At 40.9% G+C, this 17009-nt stretch overlaps 1 protein-coding gene across 7 annotated transcripts in view; it reads right to left on the bottom strand.

The window, feature by feature from the left end:
- The window catches only part of ELMO1 (engulfment and cell motility 1), a 573930-nt gene that overhangs the window by 338559 nt on the left and 218362 nt on the right, over positions 1–17009 (bottom strand). For 5 of the 7 annotated variants that reach the window (XR_012512236.1, XM_010341311.3, XM_010341312.3 and 2 more), the window contains exons 9-12: positions 12268–12419; positions 9431–9509; positions 4583–4627; positions 3221–3271 (exon numbers count right to left, since the gene is read on the bottom strand). Coding sequence is in view for 6 of the 7 variants with exons in the window: in XM_010341311.3 (XP_010339613.1) it covers positions 3221–3271; positions 4583–4627; positions 9431–9509; positions 12268–12419 (327 nt within the window). In the remaining variant the exon portion in view is untranslated. The remainder of the gene's footprint in view (positions 1–3220; positions 3272–4582; positions 4628–9430; positions 9510–12267; positions 12420–17009) is intronic. The other 2 variants (XM_003930745.4, XM_003930746.4) reach the window with 1 other exon arrangement.

The raw sequence follows: 17009 nt of genomic DNA, 5'->3' as shown, positions 1-17009 counted from the left end.
AAGAAATGAAGAAGACAGGTGAGGCTACAGGGAATTTCAGAGCTTTCCTTTACATTCCAGAGCTCAGTAAGGTTCCTGACCTTCAGGTCACACCCCAGGAAAAAAAATTAGTGTGGGCAGGAGGGAGTAGAAGGGGAAAAGTGCTGGAAAAGGACTGGTGATGGCAGCCATATAAGTCAAGAGAAGATATGCTTGAAATGAGGGTGTCTGCAAGACAACTGTGGCTTTCTACGACAGAAGCATCTGTCACATGCAGCAGAAAACGCAATGGTGCATACCCATAGTAAGCAGTCTTGCCATTATTTTACCCTGGGACTGTCTCTGACAGGTGAGCCCACTTCAAACTGGGGAAAAGTTTTAGAAGGAACATAGAAAAGCAAAATACCCACCAAATCTTAATCTACCGTGGGAGCTACATAAGGACGTCCACCATCAAACGCAGTGAGCAAATGCTTGTGAATTACTTTACTCACTGTTAACAATTAAATGAAAGATAAAATAACTCTTCCCCATAGAAACAGAACTGAAAACAGAACAAACATACAAGACGTGGCAGGACAGGAAGACTGGATAGGTCCACTCTCAATGCCCTCACTCCTGCCCAGAAATGGGACAGCTGCCACCAACTCAAGATTCAGCATTTGGGACTAACATACAGCCTTTTCAACAGAGATTCTGGCTGTACATTAAAAATGCCAAACAATGGATCAACGTGGTGAAACACCCTTTCAATCAGTTATTTTGAGTGTCACGCCTTGCTATATGAAAGACCATTTCTCTTGGCAATTCCTAGTTGCTCCTGGGAAGACTGCTGTAAGCCAGCTTCTAAGTGGCCATTCAGGAAACGACAGAGCTGTCCAGTGTAGAGAAAAATGATCTTCCTCCAGGACTGGAAGAAGTCTAGTTCCTTAGAGTCCCGCCTGGGTGTCTCCCAACCTGGCATGCACCTGCAATCCACACCCTGGCTGTTAAGCACCATGCTGAAACAGCCAATTAAAGAAGGAGGGGTGGGAGAAGACTGAGGAATAGAAGAACGAGAACAGGGAGGAATAAGGGAGTACAAAGTCACTGAACCAAAATTACGAAAAGCAGGGAAGCTAGACAATGGGACGGTTAGGAGCAAATCAAACCCCATTATCTTTCAATCTTCAAAACAGCATGTTAACTCATACCACACACTTAGTATCTAAAGTGTATGGGTATCTATTTTCTTAGTAACTCGAAAGTACTAAACTCCAATTTCTTGCAGAACAGTACCAACCTCGAACTTCAGCCATCAACATTTCATAAAAGAAGTCCCACTTAGGCAAGTTAATTTTTGAGACAGGGTGGCTACAGTCATTAATGCCACTCATTTCTCAGGGCATTCTAACCCTGACTGCCACATCAAGGTAACATGAAGACACTGAGCTACACGCTGATACTGTGGCTTCTACATTTATTGAGAGCCAGTATAAAGGACAGTATTATGAATACTTCTGCACTTCCAAAACTATAATTGGACCTAGAATCTACTAAGACACTCCCTCAAGATTCATTTCAGATCTCAGTTCCAGAGGGAAAAGGTTTATCTTTCCCAAAGAACAGGGGGACCTCTTTTTATCAAACAATGAAAATTAAACTCATATGTTTCTTGTCGTCCTTGACAGCCAGAAAGTTTAAAATTGAACTGACTTCATCACAAATTGCAGTCATTACCACTGACTTTGGGCTCTAGAACATTTACTTTCATCATAAACTTTTGATGGCTTACTGGCATTGGTGGGGGTGAGAGGAGGAATAGTGTGTGTGTGTGTGTGTGTGTGTGTGTGTGTGTGTGTGTGTGTGACTTTGGGTTCTAGAATATTTACTTTCATCATTAACTTTTGATGGCTTACTTGCATTGGTCAGGGAGGGAGGAGGAAGAGAGAGAAAGAGAAAGAGAGAGAGAGAGAGAGAGAGAGAGAGAGAGAGAGAGTGTGTGTGTGTGTGTGTGTGTGTGCTGTTTGTTTCCAGTGTTTTGACATCTGGGACCCTGCTGACCCCGGACAGACTGCCCCTGCGAGGTCTAGCCAATTCCTAGAGATAATAAATGACTCTTTTCATAAGCAAACGAGCCAGTCCAGAGCCTTGGCACCCACTCCCCACTCCTCTACAAGCTCTGGCTTGTACTCTTGGGACCACTATTCTCCTGTCCTAACCACCCAGGGCCAATACCAGACAACTAGAGACAGCCCAGAAAAGCCCACTGAAATTATTCAAACTAGCCAATCCTAAACCTGCTGAGCCAGCTTACCTGGCCTCACTCGCCCTTTCCGTCAAAAGCCGCAGTAAGGGCTCTTGCCCTGTTCTCCTTGGGCTTCCTCTGCACACCCAATCCCTCAGTGGCATGGCATGCCTCCTCCTTTGGGGAACTATAATGAACAACCTTTTCTTTTAATGCCAGCTATCTCCTGATCTGTTGGCCTCATCACACCTGAATGATAATAAAACCTGCATTTGAAAACCAAGTGTTTTTAATCTTAAGCTTGCTGACCTGCTCTTTGGAATCACACAAACAGAAATTTGTCTTTTTCTTTCTTTTCTTCTTTTCTTCTTTTTTTTTTTCTTTTTTGCAATCAGGGCGATCAATCGACCTGCTTCTTTCAAGTAGCTAGCAAGTCAAATATGTGGTAAAACCTCAGGAAATCTTGTTATTTGGTTTATTTCTAAATATCTGCAAGGTGACACTTAGGGCCTTTTTCCCACCAAGGTTTAAGGGCATTTTGCATTGCAGTGAATGAGTGGCTCCAATCTATACTTTCCTTCCTCTGTCTTGCAAGGGCCCCCCTAAAACTGATGATCAACGTTGCAGGATCTCTCTTGGTACCTGATATGTTTACAGCTAGTTTCCTCCTTAAAAGAGCAAAAGCTCATCAGGGTGAAGTTTTTAAGCCCTGATTTCCCTAACCTGCCCCACTGAGAGAGCTATCCAGCCCTTCCTGCCAGAATGCATTCCCCCTTCCTCTCTCTCCAGAGCTGTTCCAGAAACTCCTTCCTCCAACCCAATGAGGCAATTCCTGTGGGAAAGCCATATTTATTCCAATTCCAAAAACTCACTTTTTCCTTCTTTAGAGTTCCTACTGCTTCAGCACAGAAGCAAGTCACAGAACAAACCACAGATTGAAGCCAAAAGAAGAAATTAATAAATGCACCAGGCCACTCCTCCCCCTCAAAAAGGTCACAGCACATAGGTACTCACTGTTAAAATGATGGAACGCAGTTGCTTCTGAGCCAAAATATTCGCCATCTCCTGTGGAAGAAAAACACACCCACACAAAGGCTTAGGTTAGAAAGATACATTTCAACATGGCCAAAAATGACTTTATCCTGGGGTGTGCTTCGTAACTGTATATCAGCAGTATTTCTTAGGAAATAATGAACTCAAACAACCAGTAGTATTCAAATTATTTTCTTGACTATTCCATTTGAAATGTAAAAGCCATGTCCAAAAGCAAAGGAAAGAAATCTGGCAAACTTCTTTTCTTTAGGAATCTCTTCCTTCCAGAAAAAGGTGGGTGCTAAAAAAAAATCAGGCACTCCAGATAAAGCAACAGTTCTCTAGTAGAAAGACTCATCCTCTTTTATTAGGGTATATATGTGCAGAAAGCTTTTTTTTTTTTTTCTCCAGATGGAGTCTCACTCTGTTGCCCAGGCTGGAGTGCAGTGGTACAATCTTGGCTCACCACAACCTCCGCCTCCCGAGTTCAAGAGACTCTCCTGCCTCAGCCTCCCGAGTAGCTGGGACGACAGGTGCGCACCACCACACCCGGCTAATTTTTGTATTTTTAGTAGACGGGGTTTCACCATGTTAGCCAGGATGGTCTCAATCTCCTGACCTTGTGATCTGCCTGCCTCAGCCTCCCAAAGTGCTGGGATTACAGGCGTGAGCCACATGCCTGGCCTGGAAAGCTTTTATTAGGCAACACATGCCCGTAGCAAGGAGACTTTTAGACTTCTTCTAAAAGTCATTCCATCCAAATCTGTGCAAAACCAAAGAGTGAGTAATACATATACACACTCCACAAATGATCTGAGTGGAGTTTAAGTGAAGGGCAAATATCTGGGTGATGAAGAGCTCTAGAGTCTACACTCACTGAGCTCTGCAAGGCCTCATTTCTGCAGGTTGTACTTTGTGCTTTGGCATCTCCTGATTGGCATGGAGGATTCAAGGGTGATTTTATTAAAGAAAATGATGCACAGACTCCCTTTTTACATATTGACAAGTGGAGACTAAGGAAAAATAATATATCAAGGACAGTCTGGTGCACGCACTGTACAGTAAAAATACTGCTCATATTCAGGAAGAAACTTGAATGTTGTTTTGTGGGAGGGGGTGTCTTTGGTGTTGCTACTCTTACTGAGTAGAGAAGAAACTAAGCTACGGTTTAAAAACAGAACCATGATTTCTACCAAGGTTAAAATAAACTTGCAGAAAGCAAAGAGAACCAAGACCACGGGAGTGGGGGAGAATTCTGAGGTGGGCATACAAGCAGGGGTGGACAGGAGCAGCACAGGAGAGCAGGGCCCACTTTACGCTGAAAAGAGAATATGAGTGACTTACAGTCAGAGGACAATCAAGGATGTCAACATTGCTCTCTACATCAACCTAACGGTGTCATCGCCACCACAGAAAGGAAAGCAAGCAGGAGAGAAGAAGGGATGGAAATTCAGAGGACTCTGTTAGAGGTTGACCACTTTATTTGAACGCCCCTGCTGACCCACTGCATCGAAACGTGCTTAAATACTGTAAGGTGACTCAAAAAAAGCTAGATGGCACTCAAGTCAAAACCCAATACCAGGTTTTCTTCCACACTCTTGAAAACAAGAAAGCAGGAGCAATGATGCATTGAGAAACAAGTTCAATGGTAACCCAGAAGGAACCTTCCCTTCCATTCCACCAGGCATAGAAAGCCGTACTTTCTTCCTGATCTTAATAGAAAGGCCCACTGGTGATGGTTTCGTGTTTCTCCTAGAACAGAAGACAAATAAAAGCCTCAAAGGATCCTACAGCTGTTTGAATTTCTTTTGTTTAAAAACATTAAATGATTGCACATAAATAAAAACAGAAAGCAATATTATCTGTTCCTATGTTTTCCTGCCAGTTTATAAGATTTAAAGTTAGAAGGAACAATGTATGTCCAACTTCTACTACAGCCATCGCTTTAATTGTCTGTTTGTGATATTTACTGTCTGCATAAGACTGTGGGTCCCTCATAAGCAGAAACTGTCTTACTCTCTTTTGTATTCCAAGCCCAAAGTACAATGGCTGACACAGAGAAGACAATAAATATTTGATAAAATAACAAATAAATATTTTATACTAGCCTCTTAAGGAACAGTAGCTTGGTCAAAGAGAAAACAGAAATATCCATGCCCACATTTTTTGGTCTGATACTAAGGAATTGTTGGAGTAAATGTGAGCATCTCTGGGGAATATTTTATACTGTTAAAATTAAGTAAAAGTATAGGTAGATATAAATAAGAATCTAGATAGACTGACAAAGAAAGATGTCCGCAAAATATTACTTAGTTTTAAAAGTAGTTTTAAAAACTACAATGCACGTAGTATGCTCACATTTGGTGGGGGAAAAAAAAAAGATGTATTAGGAGAATATTTGCACAGAACAGATGGGTAAGTGGCACTATGAAACTCACAAGAATTATAAATAATTGCAGTGGTTCTGTCTCTGGGAATATAATTACAGGAATCTTTCAAACTTCTTTCTTTTCCATCTGTATTTTCTGAATTTTCTACCAAATCTTTTAACTGACAAGTTTTTTGAGTATCTGCAGAGAAATTTGGAAGGGAACTCACCAACATATTTGCCATTGAAATAGTGTGTACTGAATAATGGCAACAAAGTTGTAAGAAAAAGGATCCACTTGCCTACCTAACAGCAGCACCCTCCGCAACAAAGCTAGCACGGCCCTTTCCTCCATTTGTGCAGGGAAACAGGAATCTCCTGCATCCCAGAGGCATGGGGAAGCAGGGCCTCCAACCCTGAGGGGACCCTATTTGGGAACTCCTTTCCCCTTCGGAGGAAGTTTCATCTTAAGCCCCAGTACAGGCCTTTCTCAAGGCCTACTTCGTGGATGCAAAGGAAAAAATAGAACAGGTCCTTCTGACTGTGGTGGCATGTTTTTCAGTAACAGCAGAAATAAGATATAAGTGTTTAAAAGCATTCGAAATTCAAAGAAAACCCAGATAACGGAGTCCTACGAATGTGTCTGGCCCCAAGTCAAAACAAGATGAAATTTTACGAAAGTATTTGACTGAAGTGGAATCTACCCAATGTCCTAAGGCTTTAAACAGATAAGATAAAAAACAAACAAAAAATAGTGTTCCCTGCAAATCCAGTAAATAAATGTTTAGGTTATATTTCAACCTAATTGGAGTGAGAAAATGGGCTTGGTATTATCCAGGCTTCAGGGAGTTGTTCGCTTGGCAAACACAGGAGAATTCTGTGAGTGACATCTCTTTGACAGGCGTTGGATGGGATATTTTGCAGGTAAAAGCAGGGATAAGGTTGGGACTCTGACTCTGATTCTTACCCATCAGTGACCTGGTCAAGTTCTTTACTCCCTTTGAGTCTCAATTTCCTCACTCGTAAAACAGAAATAATATGGCTTTCTCTGAATATGACAATAAAACAAAATAATGTAATATAAAATACTGAAAACTGCCTGACACATGCCAGACTCTCAATAATATTATCATTGATGGCTGACTTTGGTCAATTTTCCTATTTGCCAAAAATTCAGAACTTTTAATTTTTCAGAGCATATGCAATAACAATGCCACCATCAAATTCAGACCACCTGAAATTAGAACACAGAGCCCAGACTAAGGTGTACATTCTCAGCTGTTAATATAATCCACAGCAACACACGTGATATCACCAGTTAGCTTAATCTTCTGCTTTACAGGCCTCTACTGACCTTCAGAAAATAATATCCAACAAACTTTTCTTCATTATGAACCTGAAATCCCTTTTTAGAGCTATCTCTTTTTTTAAATTTTTTAAATCTAAAAGTCATGATACTCCCTATATTTTGATGAACAACACTCTTAATTTCAAGGATTTATAGTTTATGAAGTCCACATCACTTTTCCATGGACAAGTAAATTAAATACCTTGTAGCTATTTTTAGAGCTTGATTGAATGAGTCGCATAATACTTTATAAATTTCTGCTGAATCATACACAGTTTTTCTTAGTTGGAATCTTTTCTTAAACGGTTTAAAGTTATGAGACTACTCTTTGTCATGGTTTATTACTCTTTGTGGTGGTTTATTAGATATGTAGTAAAACTGCTTCCTGTCAGTCTTATATTACATGGTTTTCAAAAAAAAGACTTAGTTCTCAGAATCCAAACCTAATCTTCTATCGATATTCTATTATATTACCCTTATTATCAATGTCCTGAAGTCAGTACAGATTGACATTTGATTCCCTATTTGTCCATGGTCATGAGAGTCCAATTTAATAAATTAACAGTAGTGCTTGGTATAAAACAAGATGTGCATGTATGCATTTTACTCATGTCTAGATTCAGAAATCCAAGTGCAATGGTCTTTTGAGTAGGCATGAACTTTCGCCTCCTCTAAACCATCCTCCTCTTTCACAGATGGAGAAAGGAAACATCCAAGAGTTGAGATCAGAATGCAGCTTGCCTGACCCCACACGCTACACTCGGCTACCATGTGGCTGGGTCAGAGGTCCCCGATCTGGCCAGCAGAAGGACCCAGTTCCTCCAATGCCCACGTCAAGCTTGTGAATGTACACAGTAAGAGCTTCCAGACAACTTCCAGGCTGCTTGGGAGTTATCATGAGCTTGATATGTAGATTAAAACATCACAGAAGCAGCCCTATCCATGATTTCACCTCAGATCTGCAAAGCCACTCTTAAAAATCCAGCCAGGGTAAGAGTGCCCCAAGCTCAGGCTTGTGGAGGGCAGGCACCTCCACCTGGCTCCAGCAAACACCGTATCAAACATCCAGGAAACTATAAAGTGACACCACTCCTTGTGCAAACAAAGCCTCCCGGGAATGAACAAGAAATTCTAAATGGAAAACAAACCAGAACCCCTCACATTTAGTCCCTGAGGTTTAAAATCCTTGGCAACAAAAAAGTAAAATAAAATTAAAAAATTCTTGTCATAGCATTCAGTAGCAGGTTTGCTTTCTAATTCCTAAACTAACTCATTGGCAATTACCCTACTTTCTAAGTGGGCGAAAGAGCTCTTATTTCTACTTACTATTTTTAAGGAAGGAAATTGTGACCAGGGTAACATACTATATGACATGCTGACAGAAAAGTCTAAATGAATTTTGAGGTGCGAGCTAAATTCCAAGACAAGGTAAAATTCCACTTCTTCAGATCCTTTCTGTAATGGCCTTTTCCTTCGTGAAAAAAGGAATGAGGGATGTACAGGCAAAGGAGACCATCAGAGGACAGGTAACATGTATGCACATTAAGAGGGTCCTCTTTTTTTTTTTTTTTTTTTTTTTTTTTTAAGACAAAGTCTTGCTCTGTTGCCCAGGCTGGAGTGCAGTAGTGCGAGGCTCACTGTAACCTCTGTCTCCAGGTTCAAGTGATTCTCCTGCCCCAGCCTCCTGAGTTGCTGGGGTTACAGGTGTGCACTACCACACCCAGCTAATTTGTGTATATTTAGTAGAGATGGAGTTTTGCCATGTTGGCAGAGCTAGTCTCAAACTCCTGACCTCAAGTGATCTTCCCACCTAGGTGTCCCAAAGGGCTGGGATTACAGGCGTGAGCCACCATGCCTCGCTCTTTTTATACAAAGGAGAGGAAACGGATGGCTCCATTTTCCCAACCACAACCACAGACGTAGTAAACTCGACAAGCTAGGAGCCCCTCTGACATATGAATGCAGTTATCTCCACCAGGAGCAGCCATCTGCATATTTTCCCTCCTGTCCTCTCACCTTCCATCACCTCCCTCCCGGGGAAAAACATGGCACCTCTCAGGGGCTCAGTTTCCTGATCTAGAAAATGAGGACACTTGTCCTAGTGAGCATCCCATGAAATGACAGAAGGTTGCGGGGGCTCCTAACTCTGCTTCCACCACAGCAGCAACATTTTCATCTTTTTACATCTGGGCTTCCATGTTGCACGTCATTCCATGAAAGGGCTCTACTGCTAGAACTCTCCTAGTATCCCTCATCAGCCAAGGGCTGACCTATCTCTCTGCACTTGCCTCTGGATCTGAGAAGGATCCCAGCAGGCCAGCCATGCAGCAGAACATAGCTGCTCTGCAGAGTCCATCTGCAGCCAGGGCAGCAGAGTGGCTCAGGAAGTGCCCCCCACCAGATGGAAGGAGAGAGTCTTCTCTGCACACAAAGTTCCTAGCCCTGACACAGCCATAAGACAAGAAATGCAACTCACCTGCCTCCTCTCATCGGGGGCCTTCAGAAAAAGTGCATTAATCACTGCAATAGTATAGGTTTGGATTTCTTGATCTGACCTGTAAAAAGACACAGAAAAATCCACAAAATCAGAACAGAAAGTTAGAAGAGGCTAGCCCTGGGTCAAACCATGAGAAGACTCAAAATCATCCCCCCTCCCCAAAATAGTGAGAGAGAAAGGCAGGGCCTAAAAATGCATTTAGCACTGAGAATGCATTTCCACCATCACAAGGCTGGAAACACGGTAAATATACAACTACTATTACTAGCTGGACAGTACACTGCTCAGTGCTGAACACCCAGAAGTAAAGGCAGCCTTCTCTCTTACTCGGATTAAAAGCATAAACCTAGGGGATGTTGTGATTGATGTACCACTACTAGTAGTATGTATATATGCATGTGTAATTTTCTGTCTGATACATGAAGTATATCAGGGAGTAGTTTCGGATGTCTCCACATTCTTGGGCTAATTTAAAGCAAATTACTTTGTCTCCATGGCTCTATTATATTTTCTAAAAATCTATTTCCAAACATAAACATTTTAATAACAAAAAGAACAGGTTTATAAATCTGATTTTCCCTGGAAAGAAATCAGAAATAATAAAGGAAACAAAGATCTAATGTAAAGCATGTAGTAAACAGTAAATAAGTAAAGAGTAAAACACTCAAGGTATAAACAAAGAGTAACTTATGAGCTACGTTTAGGAATAATTTATCAGGCCAATGAGAGAGAGGTGGAGCTTAGAACTAGACTAGGATAGGGTACAAAGCCCGGTTCATCACAGGCTGGCTGTGACCTTGGACAAGTTCATGGGTATCCCTAAGGCACAGTTTCCTCATCCACAACATGAAGTTAGAAACACTTATTTCATGGGATTGCTGTGAAGATAAAATGAGATTATGCATACAAAATCCTTAGCACAGTGCTTGGAAAATAATAAACTCTCCATTTTGGTAATGTGCTTTGTGATGAAGATGTGTGCCTTCGAGATGTCCAGAAAAGACACAACATATAAAGTTAATATGTTTCATATTCAAAGGAAATGTGAAACTGGTCTTATTTCTAGAGAAGATACCTATATTATCATCATTTTGAAGAATTATGATTCCGAGACCACAATCACTGAGGTCACCACAATCTACAGCTTCTGTGACTTAAATTTTAAATGCTGGTCATCCTCTCACCTCCAAATGAAAAAAATATAATCTACTTTGGTAGTTTATATTATAATCACAACAGTTAACATTTCAGAAAACCATTTCCACCCTGCACCACCAACCTAAATTGGGCCAATCAGACTTCCTCTTGAGAATTTGTCATTGTGACCTAATGAACCAGGGGCAAGAGCTAGTGGGAGTTGGATCATTGTAGTACCAACCAAAATGCTAGCGAAAAAGACAGCTGCTGAGGACTCCAAGGAAGCTATGGTTCCTCTCCATTTTTTTTAAGATGGGGTCTTGCTCTGTCACCAGGCTGGAGGGCAGTGGTGCAATCTCAGCTCACTGAAACCTCCACCTCCCAGGTTCAAGAGATTCTCCTACCTCAGCTGGGACCACAGGCGTGCATCACCACACCTGGCTAATTTTGTGTTTTTAGTAGAGATGGGGTTTCACCACGTTGACCAGGATGGTCTTAAATCTCTTGACCTCATAATCCACCTGCCTTGGCCTCCCAAAATGCTGGGATTACAGGCATAAGCCACCACACCTGGCTGGCTTCTCTCCTTCTTAAGGCTTAGCTACTTATGTCATTTCTGGATTCTGTCAGTACCCCTGTATTGTTTCAGTAACCTCCTTTCCTGTGTAAGAAAGCTCACATTATTATCACTGCAACCCAAAATACTTTAATTTCTAAAGTAGCACTGCACAATAGAGTCCTTCTCAGGTTGAAGTTACCTAAGGGAAGGAAGACGGGGAAAAAAGCCCCAAGGACTGCAGGCTGCAGGGGCAGCTATCTTACTTCCATTTTAGAGCTCAAGCCACTAGAAAAAAAATCCTCTATTTTATTATAAAATACACAAGAAGGTCACTAGAATCACCTTAAGCACAACCAAGAACAAAACCTGCCTTTAAAAATTCCCAGTAAAAATGCATAACATTACATTTCTAATTAACTATGAAAATACTCATTGTATCACAGAAAACATTAATTTACATGGTTTAGGAAAGAGAACGTAAGAGAACAAATCATCCTGTTTTACCTTATTAAAAGTAAAACTCTACCAGTATCTACCAATATTCATTAAAATGGAGAGCTTACCATGGGCCAGGCATGGGGCCAGGCAGTGCCAAGAACCAGCTTGGAGCTCAATGAGGGGTAGGGGCTAAGGGAAAGTAACCATGCCATTCTAGTGTGACGCACGGTTTGGTTATATGCCAAAATGAGATTCTTTTTTTTTTTTTTTTTTTTTTTTTTCTTTTTGAGATAGACTCTTGCTCTGTCACCCAGGCTGGTGTGTAGCAACACGATCTTGGTTCACTGCAACCTCCACCTCTTCAGGTTCAAGCAATTCTGCCTCGGCCTCTTGAGCAGCTACGATTACAGGCACCCGCCACCATACCTGGCTAATTTTTGTATTTTTAGTGGAGACAGGGTTTCACCATCTTAGCCAGGCTGGTCTTGAACTTCTGACCTGGTGATCCACCCACCTCAGTGTCCCAAAGTACTGGGCCTACAGGCGTAAACCACTGTGCCCAGCCGAAATTCTTTTTCTGTACATTTAACCAAACTATAATAACACAAAACGTTTCCCAGTGCATTACTGTGGCCAACTTCCTAGAGCATTTCTCCTCTGCAGAGCATCTTGGCATGCTTACCCTTGCAGATGTGGAATGAGCTGACCAATGGTGATCTCCTGTGCCACTTTCTGGTAGAGGTCATGGCTATTGAGCACCATTGACTCCAAAATGGCCAAGGACCGCTGCAGGATCGAGATGTCTATGGCTGACTTGTTCACAAAACTTGCTATCTGAAAATCCAAGTGGGACACAATTGACTGCTTGTGGTAAGCAGAGCAGAGACACAGAGAAGGCAACAAATGAAGCAAATCGGGAACTCATTTAAGAAACACCAGGCACTAAGCATTACCTGGAATTACAGCAAAATAGCAAGAAATCCATTGAACCAGGGATTGTTCATGATATCACTGCTAAGCATGACTTATCTTACCTCTGTAATTCACTGATAAGCAAACTTTTTAAAGAGACACAGCCCCAAAGATTACTCTTTGTTTTTCCCAGGACAATTCTCCTGAGTTTCATCTTTTAGGGGCAGACATTTTCAACACATATATTGTAAGGATTCCTACGTTTCTCTGGGATGGTAATTTCAAGGTATGCTAATTGCCATTCTTCTTACATTCCCAGACTACTCCTTCATCCACAGGATCCATGACTTTTATGTGCTTATTATGTTCTTGTTACATTCTTAAGGGACTCACAAATCTTGCTTGTCAACACAATTAAACTGGCAATTTTTCAGTCACTGGCCACTCTCTTTGCTATTCCTAAAAACTTGTTACCCCTTTCATCCAGTTTCTGTTGGTTAAAATAAATTCTTTTCATCTCTCCCAAGTTTAGCAAACAGAAAATCATTTAAATTAGTGCTAAAAGTTAAAATACTAGTTTGAGCTCCAAAATATATTCTATAAGGAATTAATCACTAAATCCCCAAAGATAATAAATCACAGTGTAAGAGGAAAATAAAATAGGGGTTAGAATAATGGATCACAGTAATCCGAACACATGGGTACCATAAAGGTTTTCTTTTAGAGTCCTCATTAAAAGTTATTACTGTCCATTGACAACTCACAGTAAAAAGCCATTATTATATCAGCATAATGACTGCTTTCTTAAAAGCTAAATAACTTGGTTCCTGACAAGAAAACACTTGCTGCTTCACCCTGTCTGCACTAATTTCTCCATTTTTTGCCGCCCCATAGATCACTCGCCTCAGTTCCTCTCCATCCTTGCACATGATAAATGTACGGTGCACCATGGCAGACCCCAGGTACCATCCGAATTCTCCCTAGTCTGCTGATTTCCTGGTGAAAGGAGAGGTGGGAGATGCGGATACCAACCGTCTGCCTGCCCCAGCTACATCTGGATCTCAGGGGTGGGAAATAAAGGATGGGAAGAAGTACGGCGACAGTATGATTTTACATTCTGAAAAGCTATTATTTTAAAATACAAACTTCAGGAAGAGTATGAAAATTTTAAGGTTCTCAAAAGAGTCCTTCAGCTCTTCTCACAGCTAATAAACTTCTCCAGCATGTTTACTATCCTTGGCAAGCCCTTGACTTACTCCTCACAGTCTGCTCCAGTCCACCCAATCTACCATGCTAAGGCCACCCTTCTTTCTCTAGGGCCATCTTCCTCTGACAAAAATCCAATTACTGTCACACTGTGTTCGGGGTTTAATACTTAACTTCGGGCTCTTCTAAACAGAGGATAAATTATCTGACTCCTTCCCCACCCCACCAAACCGTTTTTCATGCTCTCAGCATAATTCTTGGCACTGTATTAGAAAACAGAAGAACTCATAAAGAAACTCAATTGACAATACTTCAGACTGTCTCGCAACTAATTTTCTCCTCATCCCAGGCTCCCCTGCTTGTCTCTATTTATTAAACTTGGATGTGCCTTAAGGCTGCATGGAGTCTTGTACCTGAGAAGCTGTTGCTGATATTGTCAAGCGCCCTCTACCTGCATCTTCATTCACTCTTTTGATTCAGTCAATATTTACTCATCCATTAATTGATACATTCCACTAACATCCATTGCTTGTGTGCTATACAACAGGCTTGCCCTGTCCCACAGAGCTGGAAATACAAAGATGAAAATAGTAATCAAACTTCAAGGACCTTACAGTCTACCACGGACAGATAAAATGGTATTTACCATAAAGTACACTGCCTGCTTATTCTTGGCATGCAAATTATGCTGCCATTTGGATATTCCAAAAAAGCCAAAAATTAAATGGGGGAAATATCAATCTTACTGTCTTCTTATGCCTCTGTTCCCAATTATCACTGTTTCCTAAGAATCCATAATCATTAGTAATTCATATTTCCAGCTCCCTATTTTATATCCCTGTGATATATCTGAGATATCTCCCTTTTGATACAGGGTATATACACATGACACTAACCTAGTGGTCCAATTCATTGCTGCATTACTAAAACATAATCTTCTGCAGTTTCTTCTGTGTTCAAGTTTTCCATCAAGTGGAAATTTGCCCCTGAATTAGTCCCCTACTTTTATAAATATGCTTTTTATAATATTTCCTTTCCTAAAATATTCAATCAGAACTTTTTTTTTTTTAATGAAGTCTTGCTCTGTTGCCCAGGCTGGAGTGCCATGGCACGATCTCAGCTCACCGCAACCTCCACCTCCTGGGTCCAAGCAATTCTCCTGCCTCAGCCTCTTGAGTAGCTAAGATTACAGGCATGCACCACCATACCCAGCTAATTTTTGTATTTTTAGTAGAGACAGTGTTTCAGCAGGTTGGCCAGGCTGGTCTTGAACTCCTGACCTCAAGTGATCTGCCTGCCTTGGCCTCCCAAAGTGCTGGGATTACAGGTGTGAGCCATGGCTCCCAGCCTACTCTCAGTGTTTTCTGATATGAAATATACCTTCTCAAAATAGGTCTTAAAGTTCTCTATAAATCATTAACTCTTCCTTGCTCACAGTGGACTTGCTCAACGATGGTAAAAATTATATGCAGTCTTTGCTTTAATTCAGGCATATTTACATCCCACATACATATTCCATTTCCATTCGTTATTTCTATATATTTTTCTCCTAAGAAATGAATCCCTTGCTTTCATGAATGTATTCTTTAAAATTTATTTTTCTATTAATTCATCTCTGCCTTGACATAAAAAACCCAATTGTTTCAGCAATCCTAAATCATGTTATGTAATAAGCATTTTGTGTAAGACACCTGGGGTACTCAGTGCATTAGAGTCCTATGTACAAGTTTGAAGCAGACTTCTTTCGTCTTATTTGTCAGTGGTTTCAGCCAGATATTCAAAAGACCCAATACTTTCACTTAATGAATATTAATAACCAATGTATCCAAGTGAATGCAATAATTGCTGTCCTCCAGGGAACTTGAGACCAACTCCTTATAACTGAATGTACAAAATAGTTCATGGACAAATGTCTCTCTGTCCAGTTTGAAAACTACAGATCTTCGTATAGCTACAGAAGGTTATTCATGCCTATTCATATTTTCATTTCCTTTATCCCACCAAAAAGTAATAATGATTCCCCTGCCTCTCAATTTATCCTAGGTCCATTCCTACACTTTCAGCTGGCACAAGTGAACCAATCCAAGCCAGCCACAGTAAAGCTTCTCAAAAGTAGGCTTGTATCATAAGGAACAAGTAAGACGAGTTAGCAGTAACTATATACATTAGCTCCTTGTACTGTTCATTCATTTAAAAATCTCAGCTAAATAAGACAGAGAAATATTTTTTGTAACTTTTATTTTTTTGAGACAGAGTTTCACTCTTGCCCAGGCTGGAGTACAGTGGTACTATCTCTGCTCACTGTAACCTCTGCCTCCCGGGTTCAAGTGATTCTCCTGCCTCAGCTTCCTGAGTAGCTGGGATTACAGGTGTGTACCACCACACCCAGCTAATTGTTTGTATTTTTAGTAGGTTTCAACAAGGTTTCAACATGTTGGCCAGGCTAGTCTTGAACTCCTGACCTCAGGTAATCTGCTCACCTCCGCCTCCCAAAGTGCTGGGATTAAAGGTGTGAGCCACCACACCCAGCCTATTTATGTAACTTTTAAGAAGTTAAGAGGCATTACAGTGCATGGATCAATGATCCAATAAATATTTCTTAGAATCACTTAGAATGAGATCTTAAAATTCTCCTATGTTGTCAAAACCTAAAAGAACCATGGAGAACATAAACCTCCACTCTTGTATTTAAAATTATCTAGGTAGAGGCCTATAAATTTCTCAAATTTTTAAGAGGCAAAAATTACCAGGTCTCTAAACCAAAATGGTGAGATGTTTGTCCAGGCGCTGAAAACATTTGCAGGGTAAGCCAGGTTCTCCTGCATTGCTAAGATTTCAAGAGCATTTATACGAAACTTTCCTTCCAAAAGAAGGCACCGATGTTATACTTGGCAAGGAAAAAAACCAACTCATAACATTGAAAGTTGTTTTTTTTTTCTTTTCTTTCTACTCCATATTTTCTTACCCTGTCCCTAAGTAGCCAAGTCTTTAAAAAGCAACAACATTATATATTGGCATCAAGGGATTCCAAGTTTCAGAGCTGTTTATGAAATGATGCTATTTATTGCAGCCAAAATTTGTAAACTAGAATCTAGTTTCACACATAACAAAACAGATAAAGTAATAGAGAAGGAGACAGAGGCTGGCAGGGAAAAATATTTCTCCAAAGTGGTATGAATTTGGCATTAATAGGAAGCCAACTCCAAACCACAGAGATAGGCATCTTTTGTCAGCCCATTTCCTAGTCGATTTTTGTTGAGAGAAAGCTCCATTTAAAAGACAGTTGCCTGCATACAATTCCTGAGT

The sequence above is a fragment of the Saimiri boliviensis genome, chromosome 10 (genome assembly GCF_048565385.1).
Source record: "Saimiri boliviensis isolate mSaiBol1 chromosome 10, mSaiBol1.pri, whole genome shotgun sequence".
NCBI lineage: Eukaryota > Metazoa > Chordata > Mammalia > Primates > Cebidae > Saimiri > Saimiri boliviensis.
The sequence above is the reverse complement of the archived record's forward strand: the minus strand, read 5'-3'. Positions and strand labels throughout refer to the sequence as shown.